Source organism: Odontesthes bonariensis, chromosome 12 (genome assembly GCF_027942865.1).
Source record: "Odontesthes bonariensis isolate fOdoBon6 chromosome 12, fOdoBon6.hap1, whole genome shotgun sequence".
NCBI lineage: Eukaryota > Metazoa > Chordata > Actinopteri > Atheriniformes > Atherinopsidae > Odontesthes > Odontesthes bonariensis.
In genome coordinates, this window is record NC_134517.1 from 21,838,350 (window position 1) to 21,858,574 (window position 20,225).

The following is a 20,225-nucleotide window of genomic DNA, read 5'->3' on the forward strand; positions in this document are numbered from 1 at the left end:
CCACATTACTCTGCTGAGGACCTTCCAGCATGAAAGAAGCCCCGGTCCCTAAAATGAGAACATTGTGGGACGAACTGCAGTTTTGATTCTGCCTGGGACAACCGAGTGTAAACAACCTCAGCCAGAGGAACGTACGGAGGGGAAAGAAAGAATAGGGAAAAAATGATTTGTTTCCCCTGCATGTGTGCCCTGTTTATGTTGAACGACCTTTACAAACACAACTGACAAGCGGAAAAGAAAAACAGGATGACCGGGCAGGAGTGAAACCTCAAACAGCAGGAGATCAAGTGCTGCATTCGAGCTGCGCTGGGAAGTGAGTGGGCTTTATTTATTTGACACTCGGTCCTAGGTGGGCCTAACAAGTCGCCTCAGTATCCTGCTGGCATCGGGGAGGGATGCTGGGGGCTGCGGTTGCTAACAGACGCACCTTCCATGTCGACACGACATGTAGACGGAGCCGTCCTCGCTGCCCACCACGAAATTGTTGACATCTCCGAGAGGGAAAGACATGGAGGTGACGGCTACAGCTTTGGACTGCTTGAACACCAGCTCCATGCTGTCCTGCGGAAGGAGGCAACATGGAACAACATCCATAACAAGCTCCCGGCTCAGGCTTTATGTTAACATGTCCTCTGCCAAGCACAACCTATAAAAATCACTCCACAGTTTATTAATGCATAATCTACGTTCGAGTAGCACTCCATGAAAAAAAAAAAATTGACATGAGGGTCTTGGCAGCACAAATGTAATGACACATCTGGCAAAAATAATTTCCTTCAAATTGAAAAATGAGCTGCAGAAACAAACGTGCAGGAGGGAAACGCCAAACATTCATCCAGAAACGAAGGAGACCAACAAAAAAAATTCACCTCTCGGGTGAATGTAAGGAAAAGTGTGTGTTTTTAAACTATAATTAATGTTTATGCAGCAACTCAGTTTCATAGCTTGACTTTATTCAGAAATGTTTCTCTGAGGATATGTCACCTGTGGCTGAGAGAGCATGTCCAGACTCCACGAGCATATCTTGCCATCAGTGGAGATGCTAATCAGGTTGTGGGCGTTCTGGGTGCCGACCACATTCACACAATATACCGGGTGCTGCAAAGACAGTGAAGGTGAAGTTTGGTATTGCTACAGTGAATATAAATGAGCTGTTAGCCTCCACGTGTCGGGTGTTCACAGTACCGTGTGAGCTGCTGCTGACAGGGGGGTCCTCTGCACAGGGGTCCGCTTGTTGCTCCTGTTGTCCCACAGCACAATCTGCCCGGAATATGTGCCCCCAACCACGACATTTGGGTGGAATTTCGCAAAGGCCGCCGACATAACAGCAGACTGTGAGAACAAAGGTAAACGTATAAGCGAGATTAAAAAAGTTGGGTATGTATAACTGGCTGGTCTCTTCAAGATGTCTGTGGTGTTTGTCGAAAACGGCTTGGAAATCAGGTATTTCCATGGCAACACAGGGACACGGAGAGATGCGTGCTTCTATGGTAACAAACCCTGTATCCCTTGACCATTGGCAAAAAAAGAAAGAAGTAAAGTGGAAAACAGGACCCGGTTTATGGCTCAGTAACAGTGTAGCAAACGGACAAATGAAAACTTAAAGAGCCTGTTGGGAACACGCCGCAGTGAAGACGCCATTTTCATTTATCCAAATGTTAAAAGTGGCTGCATGCACTGATATTATACACTACTATATACTGTAGTTGCACAGAATTTTTCAGTAAGATGTCCTGGTGAACTTTTCCAAAGGTCAATCATTTTTTTGAAGAGAGCCGAGTTGTTTTAGACTGACTTTTTCATTGAAAAATGTTTAATTTTACCAAGAACTCAGAGCAAATTAATTCAACGAGTTAAAAACTAACGTCAGCTAAATCTGATTTTAGTTGGATCTAAGCCATATATTCCCTCACCCAAATTAAATTTTCCTTTTTTTTCGTATAATTGATGTATGTGTTTTCCCTTATAAGGCTTACACTGATCTGCCGCAGCATTAAAATCACTGACAGGTTTTAGACTGGAACATCCTGAACACAACATCTCTCAAACTGGAAACAGGAACGGCTCAACAGATCAGATCGAGAGCCTAAAACATTGACCGCGCCTCCACGCCACACAACCCTGTATGATAGGAAATCTGCCAGATGCACCAAAACTACCTAAGCTTCATCCCCCAACACACTGTGATTGTCAGTTCTGACAGCCTGATTGCAATTTAGTAAGAATAGGAACTTTTTAATACAAGTCCATTTCAAAGATAAATCAATAAAAAAAATGCAGTAGTATATCAAAAATACCTGAATGCAACCATAACCTGGAAAACATGTAGCTCACTTAGCCGTTTTCCTCTCTAACTTCCCCTTAAACTTAAAGACCCGACTCTCCCTTTTCCAACAACACAACCAAACACGTCTTTCATAACTTGAGCTTCAGCGCTTATAGTGCAAGTAAACACACCTTGGGACTGACCAACAAGATCTGAATATATCTTGTGACTAAGGTGGCCTACGCGCGCACGCACGCACACACACACACACACACACACACACACACACACCACTTCGATCTCAAGACACGTTTTTTTTTTCAAAAGAACTTTGTTGACGAAAATTGTGACATGTGAAGAAAATTACCTTTTGAAGCAACTAGGAGGTACAGAGAAAACTACATTCACACTTCTGTTCAGTTTTATTCATCTGAGCAGCATGGCTACGACTACATCCGCTCTGAAGGCAGCAACATGTGGTTCTACTCAACTTGTCTTGGTGAAGGAGCCTCAGGGCAAGCATTATAATAAGGCTGAGCAGAGCGATGGAGCTCAACTGGTCTCCCAGCTAGCTTGTCTGAACACAGGGCCCTTGTTTAGATGCACATGATAACCAGCTCTGCCCTGCACACTTAATCCTGCTGCAGTGCTCGGATTCCATTCAGGTCCTGCGCCACAGGTCTTCTCCGGCGCCTCACGAACATGTGTTTGCGGACAGAAGTGGTGGAGGTGAATGCCAACATGGTGAACTCACAATGCGAATGAAGGCCGGGTGGGGGGCAGAGGAGGTGGCAAGGCGGCGAGCAACGGGGATGGTTGGCGGCGTTCCATGCTTGTCAAGAACAGTGGGGGGTGGGGCAGAAAGAGGGAGGGGAGTCTAAAAGAAAAGAGACGTCGCTTTTGGTACCTGGCAGTGGAAGACGTACTCTGGTGTGGCTTTCTTGTACTTCATGTTCCACACTAAGGCCACGCCGTCTGGCTCGTGTGGAGCGTCCTCGTTGTTGTTGTATGAGGCAACCAGGAGCTCGGGATACTGATGAAAGAAGAGGGGAAAAAAAGAAAAGAAAAAAAAAAAATCAGACAGAATGAATGTCAGGGGGAGGAAGGCATGCCCCCTAGGCTTGACTGAATGTGGAAAAGCCTTGCCTGCCCTGTGTGGTGCTGCCGAATGCCTTCAAGAATGAGCAACCCCTTTCCCTCAAGATTTATGACTCATTTAAGTCACCTTTCTTTGGTAAATTATGTTTTTATTCCTCTTCATCATTATAACTAAATGCTACAGCTCTACGGGGGCTCAGAAGAACACAGGGGCAGATTCAGCAGCTCAGTGAGGGTCTCTCAACTTGTAAGCTAACCCCACACTTTATCAAAAACACATCAAATTAATGCAATCCAGATGTAAATAAATAACAAGGCTCTGCCGCATCAAATGCTTGAATCTGAGACCTGAATCCAGTTAATAAATTATTCTGTATCACAGGGGTGTTAATGTCGCTCAGAGCAAGAAAATACAGTGAACAAAGGGTTGGTGTTCAATCACTGTCACAAGTTGTTGCAGAATCAGGCATTAAATGACCTTAGACACCAGAGGAAACAAATCATTATGGCCAACGAATAAGTGACAATTTGTATGGGACACAACTTGCTTTTCCTGAGGGAGTTTAGGCTGAAAGTAAATGCTGTCAAACTCAAGTAACAAAATCATAAAGCATTATGGCTGAGAAAATCCTAATTTGAAGCAATTACAGTTGGTTGTACTTTAGTGAAAAAAGGAGGAGATTTTGCTTCAAACAATTCATCGATGGTGCTACGAGAAATGTGCTAAAACACGGGCTTCATCAGGAGAGAATTGTTCAAAACATTGACCTGGGGCGACCAGTCCAGGCAGGTGACGACACGATGTTTGGACCAGCGTTCGTCCATGAACTGCCTGGTGAGGGAGAGTTTTGCTCCAGCCTGAATTTCACTGGGGAAATAAAAAAATAAAATTAAAAAAAAAAGGTAGTAACACATTAAGTCAATAAAAAACACAGCTTAAAATTTTGTTTAAATAAAACACTAGACGTCCAGTCATTGTTACCCTTCCTTCTCTTCCAGGTCGCGGCCACTGTAGTCGAAGAAGAGGTCCACATGCTCGGACAAAGCTCGCTCGATAATGCGAGTGCTCTGGTCGAAGAAATTTGCAAAGTCCTCCGAGTGCAGGATTTGGAGTTTTTCCTCCTCTGTCAGCTCGTGGGGGGGTGCTTGACAGAGAAACACAAACACAGCAGAATGTGGTGATGATCCCTGCTGCTCACCATCACCACGGCACAGAACCCAATGTCCCATTTTAAAGGAATAAAAACTAAATTTGTAATCCGTAACAACTATTAGATGTGTAATTGAAAAATTCCAAGAAGAACTTAAGTGGCTCAATTTCAGCCGAGTGTCTCAATTATCATCACTGGTAGTGAAGTACCTTCCTCCTCCTCCTTCTGGTCCAGTTTCTCAGTCTGAATCTCGACTACTGGTTGAGGTGGAGCAATTTCTTCCTCTTCTTCTTCCTCTGTTGATCAGAAAGCAATGTCTTAATAAACACCAGAACACACACTAAGTTGGGCTTCATCAACTCCATCTCTGAATCAACATGTTCTTGTGGAAAATATTTTGGGTTTAATCACACATTTTGTCAGGCTTACAAATGTTGGCAAGAGCAAAATCATGTCCAACGTAAAAACTTTCACAAAAGGAACGATTACGCGTCCTTTCCAATGTTTCGCCACCTCTTGGCTGCCACATTTCCCAGCTTCATTATTTACTTCTTTCAATTAAAGCTCCACCCAGCGATTATGGGCACAGCAATAGAATGATTTTGTATCTCTGCCTTGCATTTGTTTGGTTTGTCAGCACTATGTCGCCTTTCAAAAAAGAACCTGCTCCTCTAAAGCAGGGAAGTTTGTCATTTGTATTAAAGGGACACAGCACAGCGGGTGTCTTGTTGTCATAGGGACCCCTGCCTGTCCCCACTGTTAATGAGACTAGCCATTCAATAGTGAGTCTAGCTGTCAGTGTAGCTGTTTCCTCAGTGTCCCAGTTGCAGGTCGCCCCCTTCAAGGCCACGGGGCAGAGGGTGTGGAGCAGCTGCCTGGGCCCATCCTATTGGTCTGGCCAGATGACGGCATGGTGCAAAAGCAGATGGTGAAGCTGGGATTGTCTTGTGCTCTTCAGAGGTGGCATGGGGATGGCACAGAGGTTTTACGCCTGGCTGCCCCGAGACAAGCCTCTCCCCGAACGGCAAGCCAGTGCAATTATCGTCCTAGCAGGAGGTCCAGCAACTCCTATTCAACCGCAGAGAATGTACAACAAAATACAGGCCACACCAGCTGGCAAACTGCACACCTCAAAGAAGATGAACACGCTTTCTTTCAGACATCTCCAAGAGATGGTATTTAGCCTATGTGCGCGATGTAAAAAAAAAAAAAAAGGAGGACAAAACAGATTTCATGTGGACAGAGGAAGCACTCTCCTGGTTCCTACGGGCATTTATCATGGATAAGTCTTATAGTTAATCTTAAACTGACGGCGCCACATGCACGAATTTCCTTCCCACTGAGATAATCTAAATGATAATGTCATCTGTCACTTTGTCCAAAATGATTTACCCCCTTTCTCAGATGGAGGTTTGGGGGATGAAGGTTATTGGGTGCACTGATGAGTTTACAGAACTGGGTTGATGACACAAGCCATTTCAATGTGCAGCCATACTCTGCACCCAACAGGAGAAGGTTAAAATCTTTCCTTTCAAGGGCCTCAATCAGGCTTAAAGGAAAACAGTAATCACTGTCTTTCAGCTAGTCCCGGCCGTGCTCGTCAACCCTTTCCCTGGTGAGGCAGCCAGAGCAATCAACCTGCCACGCATTAGGAGCGGACAGACAATCTGAAAATAAAGGGTATAATGCACCTGCCAGCCAAAATGGCCATTTGGAGCAAAGCTAGTGATCCTGGTGACCCCGCTGAGGATGTGTGTGGGTGGGGTGGGGGTGGCAGCAAGGGTGGGTGGTTGCATTTAACAGAATTCACCCGGATCACCGATGTCCCATACACTGACACCTCTCAAAGCAGGCCCAATTATGGCTTTTGTACCACTTAAGAAATAAAAGCTTTTTGGGGGGGGGGGGAGCTGGACCAGAGCGCGGTGGGGAGAGTAATCGCAAGTCCAAGTCAATAGACAACATATTAATGCAAACATGGCATGGGGCCAGTGATGAACTATAAAACAACCTTTGCTCGCTGTCGCAGGTGTCTTCCCCTTTCTATATGTCCACACAGAGCCGGGGTTTGACTTCAGCACGTGCACAGGGGTTTGTTTCTGCTGCACAAATGCCAATAATGAACCCGCAGAAAGACAAAAAACTCTGCTTATAAAGAGCAAGCATGTGTTTCTCGTCTCCTGAAAAAGAGCCCTTCTGGCGTAGCAATCCCAGCATAAAACTTCCAGTTTGAAATTGCAAAACTAAAAGGTTTTGATGAGAAAAAATATAAATATCCTGTTGAGATTCTTGTCCCAACTCAAAAGGCTTCAAATTCTACAATCACATGCTAAAAAAAACAAAAGAAAAAACCATTTAAAAGGGAGAATCGTTCAAAGTATCTGCTCGAAATTATCAGCTACCATATGACAGAAAGATATTACAGATATTTAACAGTACTAATCATCAAAAGCATTAAAGCTGACCACAATTACAAGTGGCACTTGAAACAAGAAGGCCATTAAGGGCTTTTGTGATTAAAAGTTTTGACCTGCCTCTGAATTCAGAGTGATTAAAACAATCACATTCAATTAAATATTAGATCTACTAAACTGCTCGACATACTTGTATCCCTGACGAGCCTTTTCAAAATGCTGTACTAGACCGACCGACGGCCCTCTATGTCTAACAATATCTTACTCCATAATTATAGCCCCTTATTGAAGAGTTCATACCGGTGCAGCATATTACCAACTAGTACCGCCTGGGAATGTTGTAGCAGTGGCTAATTCGCCAATCTAATGGCCTAAAACAATAATTCCTCAAACTCCCCAGAGTTGGATGAAAGACTAGAGTATCTTGTAAGTTTTAGGACGTGAAAGCAAGGTGATAATGCCAAACTCCCCAGGGTACAAATGTACATTTTTGTTAAGTTTCAACAGAAATTGCTAGTGTTCTTTAGTGGTTTTATACTGAGTCACTGATGCTGAGGTCAGTGCTCTGAGAAGGCCATACCTTCATTAGGTAAGATTTCTGAGACGCACTGAGATAGGACAAAAATATAATAGAAAATAGGAAACATTTTCCTTGACTGCTCGGTGGATTTCTGTTGCTCGATCATGTGATCTTTAATCGTCTTCTCCCTTTTCTGCGACGTCCCGCCAACGCAGTGGAAACTCTCGGCCTGCGGCCACCTGAGCATGGCAGCCGCTAACGCTAACGCTAACGCCACCGCCTGCTGACCTTGAGAGTGCTGCATCCGAGCCTCCTTTTGACAACATGATAAATCGCTCAATCAGAAAGCAGGCCCGACGCCACCCTACACATCAAAGATGCAGCGAGGGGAGCAAGCTGGGATAGGGGATGCCGCCTCATCAAGAGCCAGAAGTGATGGTGTGAAAATGCACAATGTCACTGAGTGTGTTTTGTTATGTGCCTGTTCGGTGAAGGGAGAAGACAGGGAAGCGAGGGAGTTGATGAAATGATTACATAGTGGCAGAGAGAGAGGGGGGGGGGGGCTCCGTGTTGAACAGCTGGCAGAAACCATCATTGTTTAACACAGTTTTACTATGCCCAGCAGAGTCCGGAGTAAAAAGCAATAAGGAGCAGAGGGATGCTCTCCATCCCCTCACTGGCTCTGCTTAAGAAGAAGAAATATGTCACCTGACTGGTGCTTCGTGCCATCTCAGAATTTTTAATTCCATCGGCACACTGTAATACCGCTTAAAATCCTAACCAGGCTCTCAAAGAAGCTGAAAGATGCTAACTGGCTCAAACTGAGGAAAAAAAAAAAAGACCCTCATCCAGCAGATAAAAGCGGAGATTCAAAACAAAAATCGTAATCAGGATTTCAATCGAGCGCATTATTCACCAGCTGTCGTTACAACAATCAGCCCACGAACAAGGAACATGACCGGAAATATTGCATATTTCATGCAACATGTGTTCAACATGTGGATTTTAGTACAAAGCCAAATATTCTTTGTCCAACCACATGAAAGCTTAAGCGCACCAATTACATACATATCGACACGCTTCAGAGGCAATAAGCAGTCGAATGCACGGCGCTTCATATCTTCCGCTCCAATCGCATTTCTCCTTCCTGTCACTGGATTTCTCATCCTGCTGGTTAATTATACCGAAGCAGAGTTGGCTGTGAGGTGCCGGGGAGCAGAGCTTGTCTGAATTTGATCTCTGGCCTGACTTCTTGTGTTTCTTGGGCCTCATTTTTCCTCCGCTTTCATCTCAGAGTTTGGTAAACGTCTTCAACTTGTCGTTTACTTCCGGTTCCCACAATTCCCCCGTCGGGAATATTTTTCAAGAATCCGGTTGCCCCTTCAAGTGATAAAATAAAACTACATTTTTCAATCGCCAAATATGTTTTGCTAAAGCTCTCTATTAATCCACAAATACGCGCACGCGGTTTTTCAGATAGATGCATGACATCATCAGTGTCAGTGTTTTCGAAGGTGTGCTTAATTATATTAGTCACCTTGTTTGGTCTGGGTCACGACAGGTGTCTGGGTCTCCTTAGTGTAGGACACGGTTTCACGTGGTGGGAAGTCCACTTGTGTGACTTTGGCCATCCCCAGTTTTGGAGTCACGCGCCTAAAAGAACAGAACAACTCAAACTTTGCACCAACATCGCCACAAAACAGGAATGATTTTTACAAGACTGCACATTAAAAACAACTGCAACCGAGCTCGGTTTATTTTGTTACCATTCTCACCTCCTTCAGATGGGATCTTAGGCTGATCAAAAGAATGTAAATTAGTCTTTCATGAAATGGCAAAGAGTTCAGATTAGTTTAGCAACCACTGAGAATTAATCAAAAGGTTTAAACTGACCATTCATGCATAAATGACTTCACTGATTTCCTGGACTGTCTTAACTGAACAATGAATTTAATAGACAAAGTAATCATGCCATAGATTGAGAGAAAGGAAAATGACCAGGAAAGGAGAGAAGAGAGTGTCCAGTACCCCAGCTCAGAGTCAGAGTGAAGTTGAAGAGTGGACGGGTCAGAGTCCCAGTGCAGAGTCCTGATTAGTGTCACAGCAACAAGGCAGCATTAGTGACAGAGAAACAGGCAATCACAAAGGAGGAGAGGAAATAAAGTTAGCATTATGGCACGCAACATGCTGACTGGATCTTTCACACAGAAAATCTGATTTTCAATTTCTTTCATTTCAAACGAAGCTTGAATTTGATTGCTTGAAAAAAAAAAAAAAAATAAAAAAAAGGAGGAATTAATTTGCTTAAAATGTACGGACACACACAGACCCTCTGAGTAGGAAGACATAGGGTGTAACATGCAGCCTGCGGGGCTGCACCAGCCCGAACTGTGTCCCACCAAAGGCTCTGAGTGTAGCCAGAAAGAGGTGGTGGTGGGGGGTGGGGGGCGGTGGGGAGAAAACATGACCTCCATGTGTGTAGGAAATGGCCATGCTGGTGAGGGAAATGAGTCAACACGTAGGGGGAACAGCTCACTGGGTCTGATGGGACACTGGGGGAGCTTGAATTTCAGCCCAGGGAAGGGGCTCTAATTAGGGGTTAAGAAGTCCCCCAGGCGTCACAGCAGCCTGCTGTTTTATTGTTAATTTAGGATCATTCTAATTCAGTGGCACATAAATGAAATAAACACGCACTCGGTTGGCATAAGTTCGTCATTATTCACTGAAACCATAAAAGACTTAGTAAAAAGCTTAAGCTCAGTTGCACGCATTACAAGTATCCATAACTTTTGTTGAGGGGTGGAAAGAAGTGAAAGGCACATAAAAGCGAAACAGGCAAGCCTCTTCAGGGAGCTTTTAAAATGCTTCTCAACTTATATGCTGCACAAAACATCTGTTTTTTAAGCTGTGACGAGGACAATGGAGAAATATTTATTTTTGACATGAGCGAAACTTTAAAAAATACTTCTTAAAAGACGCACTGGACAAAACTCAGTAAAGCTCTAACTATCACTGACTGTCTGCCAGAAGAGCACCGTACTGAAGTTCAAACAAGGAGGTGTGTGTGGTTGTATGTGTGTGTACCTGGGTCCCACAGCTCCATCAGAGTCCTGGCTTCCTGTCTCACTTGGTGTCCCCGCCGATTTGGCAGTAGGTGATGTGGGAGGAGCGCCTACGCAGGGAGACAGACAATAATCATCTGTTACAATGTAAATGCTAAGCTGTCCACAACACTACAGCAGAAATGTATCAGCGGCGTTAACTGTTGGTAGAAAACTACCAAATCTTATAAATTAGATTTCCTGATAGATAACAATAACATAAGCGCATGAGTAGGAAACCTAGACGTGAGCAGCAGAGAAAGAAAGATTCATAAATTGGCATCTACACGGCAAACCTACACTGTGAGCCAGGTTGTAAAAACACAGTTGGATCAAATTTGCATTCATTTTTGCAACAGGTTTGTCTGCTGGAACAGGTTTTTTATTGTGGACCTCTACTGCCCCCTGCTGTTTGCGATAGGACAGTGCTCTGAATGACAGCCATGATAACCATCACAATAAAAAGTCTATCTATCTTTGGCTTTAATGAGTCGCTTGCATTTGTAAGCAATGAATAGTGTAAAAATATTAAATAATATAATGTAACTGCTTTAATGCAATGACTGAAATTGTAGCAAGATACAAAAGCAAATTAAATACTTGTATCATCCTGCTGCCAAATAGTATATATGGGGATATATAGAACATATTCAAATAGTATATATATATATATATAGAGTATAGCCTATAGAACACTTTGGAGCTGCATGTATTTCCCTAATGGTAATTTAAAAGCAGACATCACGGCACCTACACACTGTACAATCCACCTACAGGTAATACTGAACATACCGGCTGAAACATCTGCGGTTATGCCCACACTCTGCAGGAGAGCCTCGGCCTCTCGTCTTTTTTTCTCCAGGTCAGAGTCATCCTGCTGGACTGCAGCTTCTTTCAGCTGCTGGTCCGCCTAGAAAAAAATAGAGCCCCACGCATTAATTCAAACTCTGGGTGTCAACTTAACATAGTCTCTGAAACATAAGAAAGACTTGTGCACTTTCTCATATAAATTACTCTTGTTATTAGCACTATTGTATCATTAAATACTAATTACCTGTATAACTAATGTAAGAACCATTGGTCCCCTGGACAATGAGTGAGTAATATGTTAGATTAAAGGGATAGTTCGCCTCTTTTGACATGAATCTGTATGACATCCCATATAAGCAATATCATTTATTAAATTTGACTTACCCCCCGCTGCGTCCTGTGAGCCGAGTTCCGGCCTCGTTTTGGCCTTGACGAAGGTAGTCCGGCTAGTTGGCTGGGGCCACAAAAATAAAGCGTTTTGCTTCTCAAAATAATATGTGTTCAAAAGAGTAATACATTTGCATCACAAAATCGTTCATCCAAAAAATGTCAGACCTCACAATCACTTGGCGCTATTTTCTCTCTACCTTCATATCAATGCGTTCAGCCACCTGCCGATAGCCGCACCTGTTACAGTGTTTACTGCTCGGAAGCAGGGGACTGCTCGGTCTGCACTTCGGTCTGCACAGTTTACACAGCACGCAGTGATATGAAGGGAGAGAGAAAATAGCGCCAAGCGATTGTGAGGTCTGACTTTTTTTTGGCTGAACGATTTTGTGATGCAAATGTAATACTTTTTTGAACGCATATTGTTTTGACAAGCAAAACGCTTTATTTTTGTGTGGCCCCAGCCAACTAGCCGGACTACCTTCGTCAACGCCAAAACGAGGCCGGAACTCGGCTCACAGGACGCAGCAGGGGGCAAGTCAAATTTAATAAATGATATTGCTAATATGGGATGTCATACAGCTTCATGTCAAAAGTGGCGAACTATCCCTTTAATGATGGAATAAAAGAAGAAGTAGTAAGAAAGGTTCTGAAAAATTCTTATTGTGTAGAGCTCAAAAATTTGCATTTGCATCGTTTTGCCTTTGTGAAAGGCCTAGAATGCCTTATGTACATCTTTTAGTACAACTACAACTATTGGTTGGTAAGTTGTTTATCTTTTTTTTTTGGTTTGTTTTCTAAATGGACTCATCTGCAAAGAATAACTACACCCATTTATTGCAGCACCTCGACTATGACAAGTCAAAAGAACTTCAAATCAATCATTAAAAAAAAATAGTATTTCGTAATGGTCACACTCAAGACACTGGTTTAAATGTGCTCAGTTTCCGGAAAGGATTCTAAATGTTTATAAAAATCAAAACCTCTACCTTCTTGCGCTCCTCCTCCTTTCTTCTTTTCTCCTCTCTGATTTGTGCCAAGCGTTGCTTCTTTCTTTCAAGCTCTGCTTTCAGCTCACTTTTGTCCGACATGATGCCACAGCTGTTTTCAAACAACACACATGTCTTTTGTCAATTTTTTATCTTTTTTTTTTACATCTATTTATTTGGAAAATATGCTTAATTCAAACTTAGTTAATATAACTGTCAAGTGGAGTATGAGCATCCTTGCAACCTTGCTGTCTCCTGACTAACACAGGCAACAATGCTACAGGCCAAGCATCTTCTCATGACTGAGGTCCTTAACTTCAGGACCACCTTGCAGGAGAAAAGCTGCCCAACTTCATTTCTATGACATTTCTATGTTTTCTGATCTGTTTGGCTGGGTGAATTTTGTAAGTCGTCGTCCAATATGGGCCAAATGAAATTTAGGTATCACAAGGTAACACATTTTGACAGCTATAAAAACAGGAACTCAATGGTTCAGGCTTCTGTCACTAACAACTCCCCTGACAACACTTTGACATCTAGTCTAATTTTTCATACAGAACATGACGGGACACAAATAACACATTTCAACATTCACAGTATGATACCACCGTGTTTAGCTCTCGAAAGGAGTGTAAATAAAAGGTACAACAGAAGCGTACGTGGCGGCAAAACCTCTTTCACAGGTCACAGAATTTGCCATTACACCGGCTGACCAGTCATTGTCATCGGGCCAACGGAGCCCCACCCTACAGTTGGTACAATCTTTCGCACCCAGTTAGGTGAGTGTGGTTGTTTGTTTCAGCCGCTTCACTCTATTCTCCATTGCATACCGTTATGCATAAGCAGTCAAATTTGAAGAACTTTTAAGTTGCATCTTACTTATCACACATGGGAGTAAATAGTTATAAACGCTAGCCTCCGACTGCTCTCAGCTGCTGCTAACGTTAGCCTCCCTTGTTGCTCATGATTAGCCAAAGAGCTAAACTAGCCCTCCTTGTTGAACAAGAAATGGCAGCCGGCAGTGAAAAATGTGCAACTTAATGCAATGATTTGGGTGACGTTATGTTTCCTATGTCATAGAAAATATGACTCGCGTAATTCAATTAAACATCTAAGGGTTTCGATTAAGCTTTTAGCTAGCAGTTAGCCACTATAGTTGACCGGTTACTCCGCTGTCATTCACTTTCAACTGTGTTGACCACAAGCTGAACAAGGCTAGTTACAAAAATCCGTGAAGAAAGTCAACTCGTTACAGATGTGGGGTGATACAGCTACCGTGCCACTAAAATGTAGACAACAAACCTTGAAGCAGGTTTTCGACCTGACACCAAATGCCCTGAAAGCAACACAAAACAATCGGTCTGGCAAACACACTACAGGTGCCGAGAGGAGCCAAAAAGAGTAATTAAACTTTGACGTGGCTGCGCCGTTCTCGAAGCATGGAGTTTCGAGTTTGACCTAATCTTTACAGATGCAACTCAAAGTAAACACCTAAGCTGATTTCTTAATACTGTGACAGAATTTCACTTTAAGGTCGACTTGTATAGATAACATGTAATGATAACATAGATAATATATAATCTATGTTATTATATGAATGAAAACTTTTATTGCGGACTCAATGTTCCATAAAAAACACATACAACACATAAAAACATTAATAAAACAGACGGTACAACACAAACACCAGGTAATTAGGACACAAACACATACAGACATCTATACCAGTGCTTCCACATTTCAGAGAAGTATCTTCTATCACTCTGCCTGGTATCACAAAGTAAAGATAAAATGGCATTGCTGGACCCAACAAGTCTACCCATAAATGTATACATAAAATTCCTCAGTAGAGCATGAAAAGTAGGGACGTTAAAATTTACAAATAAAGTGCTAGCACTTGTCCATCTTGGTAGCTTCAGAAAAATCCTAAAGGCATCATTATATGCCACCTGCAGCTTCTTCAGCTTACCTGAATGGTATTTACACCATAGGTTTGCTGTATAAAAAGGAGTGCAGTAGGCTCTGAAGAGATTGACCTTAACATCATCTGTGCACATATGGAACCTGCGTGCCAACATATTGGCTTGTGCATACAATTTACGGCACTCACGCTGGATATCTTCATCACACACAGGTCATCAGTGATGATGTGACCCAGATACCGCACTTTACTCACTACATCAAGGGAGCCGTTAGATAAAGAAAACAAGGGAAAGTTTTGTTTTTGGTCCTCCTTAGTTCTTACAATAACAATTACACTTTTTTTATGATTGAACTTGATTTCAAATAAAAGTCCATATCTGGAGCACACATTAAGCAATTGCTGTAGCCCAGCACTATATGGGGAAATAATAACCAGGTCATCAGCATAAATGAGATGAGTAATTATCCTGTCACCCACCATACACCCAGTTTTACACTGCTTAAGATTTTTGGATAGATCATCCATATATACATTGAATAAAACCGGGGATAGAATACCACCCTGTCTCACCCCATTTGTTATACATAGAAGGGTGTAGATATACTACCACCCCATCTTATTTGCATGGTTTGATTGGTATACCAGAATTGCAGGATCCTAATCAGGTAGGATGGTGTACCTCGCTGTCGAAGTTTGTGATATAATTTCCCATGGTTTATTCTGTCAAAGGCCTTAGAAGCATCTAGAAAGCACAGAAAAACAGTAGAATTATGTCTTCTGTACTTGTTTATGATTTCTTTGAGAGCATAGATACACTGGTCAGTTCCAAGTTTGCTCTTAAAGCCAAACTGGTTGTCTGTGGTTTCAACATAATCACTGAGCCTATCTAAAATAATCATCTCTACCACCTTAGAAATAATGCTAGCCAGAGCAATTGGCCGGTAATTATCTATGCTGGAAATATTGCCTGTTTTGTCTTTAATGACTGGCACTAGCAAAACTGACATCATCGTTTCAGGTAGTATTCCATGCATTAAAAGACCAGTACAACGCATTGAAAGCAGGATTGGTAGCCTCCGACAGGCATGTTTTAGATGCTCAGCTGTTACCTGATCAAGCCCACAGGCTTTGTTCATAGACAGTTTCTCAATGGCATATTGCACCTCATCAGGTCTAATAATCACATTTTCATTAAAAGGTACATTACCTACATTAAACTCTTCACTCTTAACACAGTTAAAAATATCTTCATAATGTCTGCTCCAGAGTTGTGCAATCTGTTCTGAGCCAGTAACCCCGTTAACACTAGAGGGCAGTGGCATTTTACTGTTATTAATGACCTTCACTTCTTTCCAGAAGTCATTAACGTTGTTATTCTGAAGCTTCTTTGCCATGGAGTTAGCTCTCATAGCCAATTCATGTCTTTTAATAAACCGTAAAGCATACTTATAACGAGCGTTTCCCAGTTTCTTGCGTTCATACTCAGGACCATGTCTTGCTTTCCCTGCTATTACCCAAGCTTTAAAAGCATTATTGGCTTCCACATGGAGGTCAGCTACATGATCATTCCATCCTGGCCTCACATTATGTTGTTTACCTTTATTGTTATATAGGAACTTACCACTATTAATAAGACAACTATATAATATATACACATAGACAACAGATAGAATACATAACATGTAAATAGAGGAGCTTATTTCGATTATAAAAGTAACTTGTAACTACAGATTACATCTAAATAAAATTATTAGTAAAGTCACTTGATTACATTATGATTACATCTTTAAAATGAGGCAATAAAAACAGTTTGCCAATTCGAATTTCCACATATATATTCTACGGTGTATATGTTTTTTTACCATCAGATTTGAAGTGTGATCTGTCCTTCAGCTGCTTACAAGCAAAAACTACCCATCATGTTTAGAACTGAGGAAGCCTTCCTGGACAAACGTAAAGAACCCCAGTTGCACTTATCCAAGCTCTTAGGATTACCATGACCTGGATGACTGAGAATCTAAAGCGACACTTTGTGAAAAACGATAAACAAATAATAGTTACTGATTCCTTTTCGTGTACAGTGACAGTTAATAATAAACATTCTGAGTTTGTGCTTCTCTTGCTCTGACAGAGCAGTCTTCTACGTGGCTTCTAATGAAAAGCAGCAGTGATATAAACTTACCCCAAAAGAAACATTCCTCCACATGTTGTAGAACACGACAGTGCACCTTTAATTTGAGCTCGTACTTTTCTTTACTTTACAGAGGGCATTTGATTTGACCTTCTGTGACTTTTAATGAGACAAATCACATTTAATGTTGCCATGGAAATGTTCAGAGGGAGAAAAATTACTTCAGTGGGATCCAAATTTTCAGTGTAAAAATCAAACATTTTCAATATTTCAAAAGTCCTCTTGATGTCACGAATTACAAATGCCACCGTATGAATTCTATTCATCGCGTATCTCCATGTCAAAATAATCTGACCCGACCCTGGTTGTCCTATGGGAACAGGAACCCAAAATCCCAACGATCGATGTGCTAAATCTACGGCAGTCGCAAGATTGCGCCCCTTAATATTGACTGTGTTCTACAGCATAGATATTTTCCTCCTATGCAGCAAATGCATGGATAAAACAAGGCTATGAGCGCAGTAAAAAAAAGAATTTATTAGAAAATATGTAGTAGGGAAAATTACAATTCAGAGAGTTAGAGAATACAAAACTGTCATGAACATTTTCTACAGTGTATGTGAACAAAGCATATATTTTTTCATCTATATATATATATATATCATATATCAGTATCTTACTCTTGCTGCAATGTACTGTAGGTCACCCTTATTTACATGCACTTGTAACAATAAATGTCAGAGAATACAGCCGAGATGAAAAACTTCAAGGTGCAAGAGAGAAAGTTATGAATGAAAGATCAGTATTATTTCATTACTTATTTTGACTTTCTCTGACCAGTGTAGACTGGTTGTTTACATACATTCACCACTAGGGAGAGGACCAGCTCCAAGTCAAATATACACGTTTCTTTAAAAGAAAATCAGTCGGCCTAGTTGTTGAACTTAAATCTTAAAACCTCCTCCTCACATCTCCTTCGGCCTCAGCTTCAGTTCCATCAGTCAGCTCAGATAGTGCCGGACCCACTTTGCTGTTGTCCTCACCTCCCCCATTGGAATGCAGAGCATGCAAGATCTGGTCACTGGGGCGTTTCCAAGACGTTCGAGTGGCAATCCAAAGGATAAGAGCTCCGAAAACCACCAGGAGGACTCCCAGGACGTTTACAAAGATCGCCTCTGGGGGGGAGTCCTTATACTTCGGGTTGCTCCTTTGTTGTGTACAAATAAAAGAGTTACTCATAGTCACACGGTACAGAGACTTTACAGGTCAGATGTAATTAATCCAAGTCTTTACTAATACTTACAGGCCAAAAATGAGTTTCTCTGTGATGCCCATGAGTGCCACGGCTATGATGCTGGTAAAGAGGAAAAGACCACTGTAGACATGGATGGGCATAAAGGCTGCTCTCCAGGATACAGGTGTAACTGGTATCAGGTACATGCCAACTCCTAGAACAAGCTGCTCATTGAGGGAGAGGGGGAAAAAAAAGTTTGTCAGATACTTTCCTCATCAGGAGTCTTATTCACCATGACTTAGCATTTTTAGAAACGACCACATAAGTTTGAGAATCCCAATATAATCCTAGAAAAAACACACTTTCCTGCCGTGTGGGTGTGAATTTATGTGTTACGTCAACCCGTAGCTGCATCTAAAGCAACGGATCTAAGCCTAAACTCAGAACTAAGAGTCCCACTTTATCGTCAGTTATTTGGAACGGATGCTGAAAAACAGTGTGTTTACCTGCAGACTGTACAGTATGACTGCAATCAGGCCCAGCCAGCTGTGCAGACTGTACATGTTTGGAATTTTGGCAGCATTGTGGAAGTCAAAAGCTGCCACCACGGCGATAACAGCGAAAATGAAGGCTGCTGAATTCAAGCCCGCGTGGATGAACTTCATCATTAGTTTGCTGCACTGCCAGGTCCAGGGGAGCCTGTAGACAATTATGGCTGCAAGAGAGAGGATCAGTCACCGTCTGTTGACCATAAGCAAGTTTTTTTTTTTTTCCATTCTAACCTCATAATCCTGAAATAATAGAGTCATTGCACTGTCTCACCAAGGTTTTTATGTCTGACAGGACTCTACTGGAATGTACACAAAAGGTTTAACCACTTTACTCATCAGAAGTTAAAAAAAAAAGAAGAAGAGTTGTTATTTCACTTTACTAATTGTTTACCCTTGAGGGTGTTGAACATCTACATGCCGAGTTTGTTTCCTTGAGAGCATTTTGCTACTTGACGTGACTCATATTTCCTGCTTTAAATACATTCCTCCAATGGAAGTGTAGTTCGTAGACTAATCTTTTGCAATTGCCACATTCACAGCAACATTCACAGCAACATTCACAGCACCCCCCCCCCCCCCCCCCCCCGAGATACTTGAGGAAAGCGAGACTTGTTGAACTCTCAAACTTTTCCTCTTCTTGTTTACATTCTTTAACAACTCCCACGGTCCCTTTGCGAGCCCGCACTCCTTGGAAAAGAAAAGAAAGCGCCTTCTCACCTATTCCTTGCAAGAAAATGAAGCCCGTGACATTCAACACCGGATGCCAGTTGAATTCAGCCAGTCCTCCATCCCAGGCTAGACCTTCCTTGAAGTGGAGAACCCATCTCAGCACGAAGATGATGGCGACAAAGCCGACGGCGCCGGCAGCAGAGAGGGCGAACAGGAACTGTTTCAGATTCTCCATCGCCATCTGTGCGGCAGGCAGCGGCAGTAGGACGGAGCGACACGACCGGAGCAGCTGCGCTTATACAGCTCCAAATCAACTCAAGTGGTGCCCGACGGGGACGGACCTCTGTCACGTGACCCGGAGCTGCGCAAGAGTTTGGAGGAGCGACGTTTTGTAACTTTTGTGGTTACAGAAGAGTTTGGAAGCAGTAGTATTTGTGCTGTGTCATCCTCTGACCTCAGTTCAGCACTTCAGTCACATCTCCAACAAACACTCGTCATTTCTATTGTTGCCCCCCCCAAATGACAACATACATAGATGGATGTATTTCATAAAAAACAAAAAAAAAAAAAAAAAAAACTCAACTTTGCTTTTTACTAGCAACAATGTTCAGCTCATGATGTTGTGTAATCTGTGTGGAATTTAAATGGAAACGCAGGCCTGTTGAAAGCAGGTTTAAATCTTTACACTGGCTTCCAGTCAGTCACAGAATAGATTTTAAAAGCCTGCTGATGGTTTACAAATCCCAGAACGGTTTAAGGTTAAAAACATTTCTTTTCTCATGTGTCTATGCATGAAATCTGCACGGTATCTTTTAACTTATCTTGACTGTTGTTTGTTTTTAAATTCATTTCAATGATTTTATTTGTTTCTCTTTATATTCTTTTATGTATTTGTAATGCTTCTTCAATACTTTTATTTTATGTAAAGCACTTTGAATTGTTTGTACATGAAATGTGCTATACAAATAAATTTGATTTGA

The 20,225-nt window shown here is 42.2% G+C and overlaps 2 protein-coding genes across 3 annotated transcripts in view; both read right to left on the bottom strand.

The window, feature by feature from the left end:
• LOC142396675 (dynein, cytoplasmic 1, intermediate chain 2a-like) overlaps window positions 1–14,120 on the bottom strand; it is a 17,365-nt gene extending 3,245 nt beyond the window's left edge. The window contains exons 1-13 of one of the 2 annotated variants that reach the window (XM_075479674.1): window positions 14,039–14,120; window positions 12,737–12,848; window positions 11,343–11,460; window positions 10,534–10,621; window positions 9,448–9,537; window positions 8,987–9,102; window positions 4,725–4,811; window positions 4,347–4,509; window positions 4,133–4,232; window positions 3,174–3,299; window positions 1,186–1,332; window positions 985–1,098; window positions 428–561 (exon numbers count right to left, since the gene is read on the bottom strand). In XM_075479674.1, coding sequence (XP_075335789.1) covers window positions 428–561; window positions 985–1,098; window positions 1,186–1,332; window positions 3,174–3,299; window positions 4,133–4,232; window positions 4,347–4,509; window positions 4,725–4,811; window positions 8,987–9,102; window positions 9,448–9,537; window positions 10,534–10,621; window positions 11,343–11,460; window positions 12,737–12,838 — 1,385 coding nt within the window. In that variant the 5' untranslated portion in view covers window positions 12,839–12,848; window positions 14,039–14,120. The remainder of the gene's footprint in view (window positions 1–427; window positions 562–984; window positions 1,099–1,185; window positions 1,333–3,173; window positions 3,300–4,132; window positions 4,233–4,346; window positions 4,510–4,724; window positions 4,812–8,986; window positions 9,103–9,447; window positions 9,538–10,533; window positions 10,622–11,342; window positions 11,461–12,736; window positions 12,849–14,038) is intronic. The other variant, XM_075479675.1, reaches the window with a different exon arrangement.
• A 3,188-nt stretch (window positions 14,121–17,308) lies between these two features.
• Window positions 17,309–19,604, bottom strand: cybrd1 (cytochrome b reductase 1). The gene is made up of 4 exons (XM_075478711.1): window positions 19,294–19,604; window positions 18,532–18,740; window positions 18,095–18,249; window positions 17,309–17,998 (listed from the first exon to the last, which is right to left on the bottom strand). The coding sequence occupies exons 1-4, from the start codon at window positions 19,484–19,486 to the stop codon at window positions 17,743–17,745; spliced, it is 813 nt and encodes a 270-aa protein (XP_075334826.1). The 5' UTR covers window positions 19,487–19,604; the 3' UTR covers window positions 17,309–17,742.
• Between the last annotated feature and the right edge of the window lie 621 nt (window positions 19,605–20,225).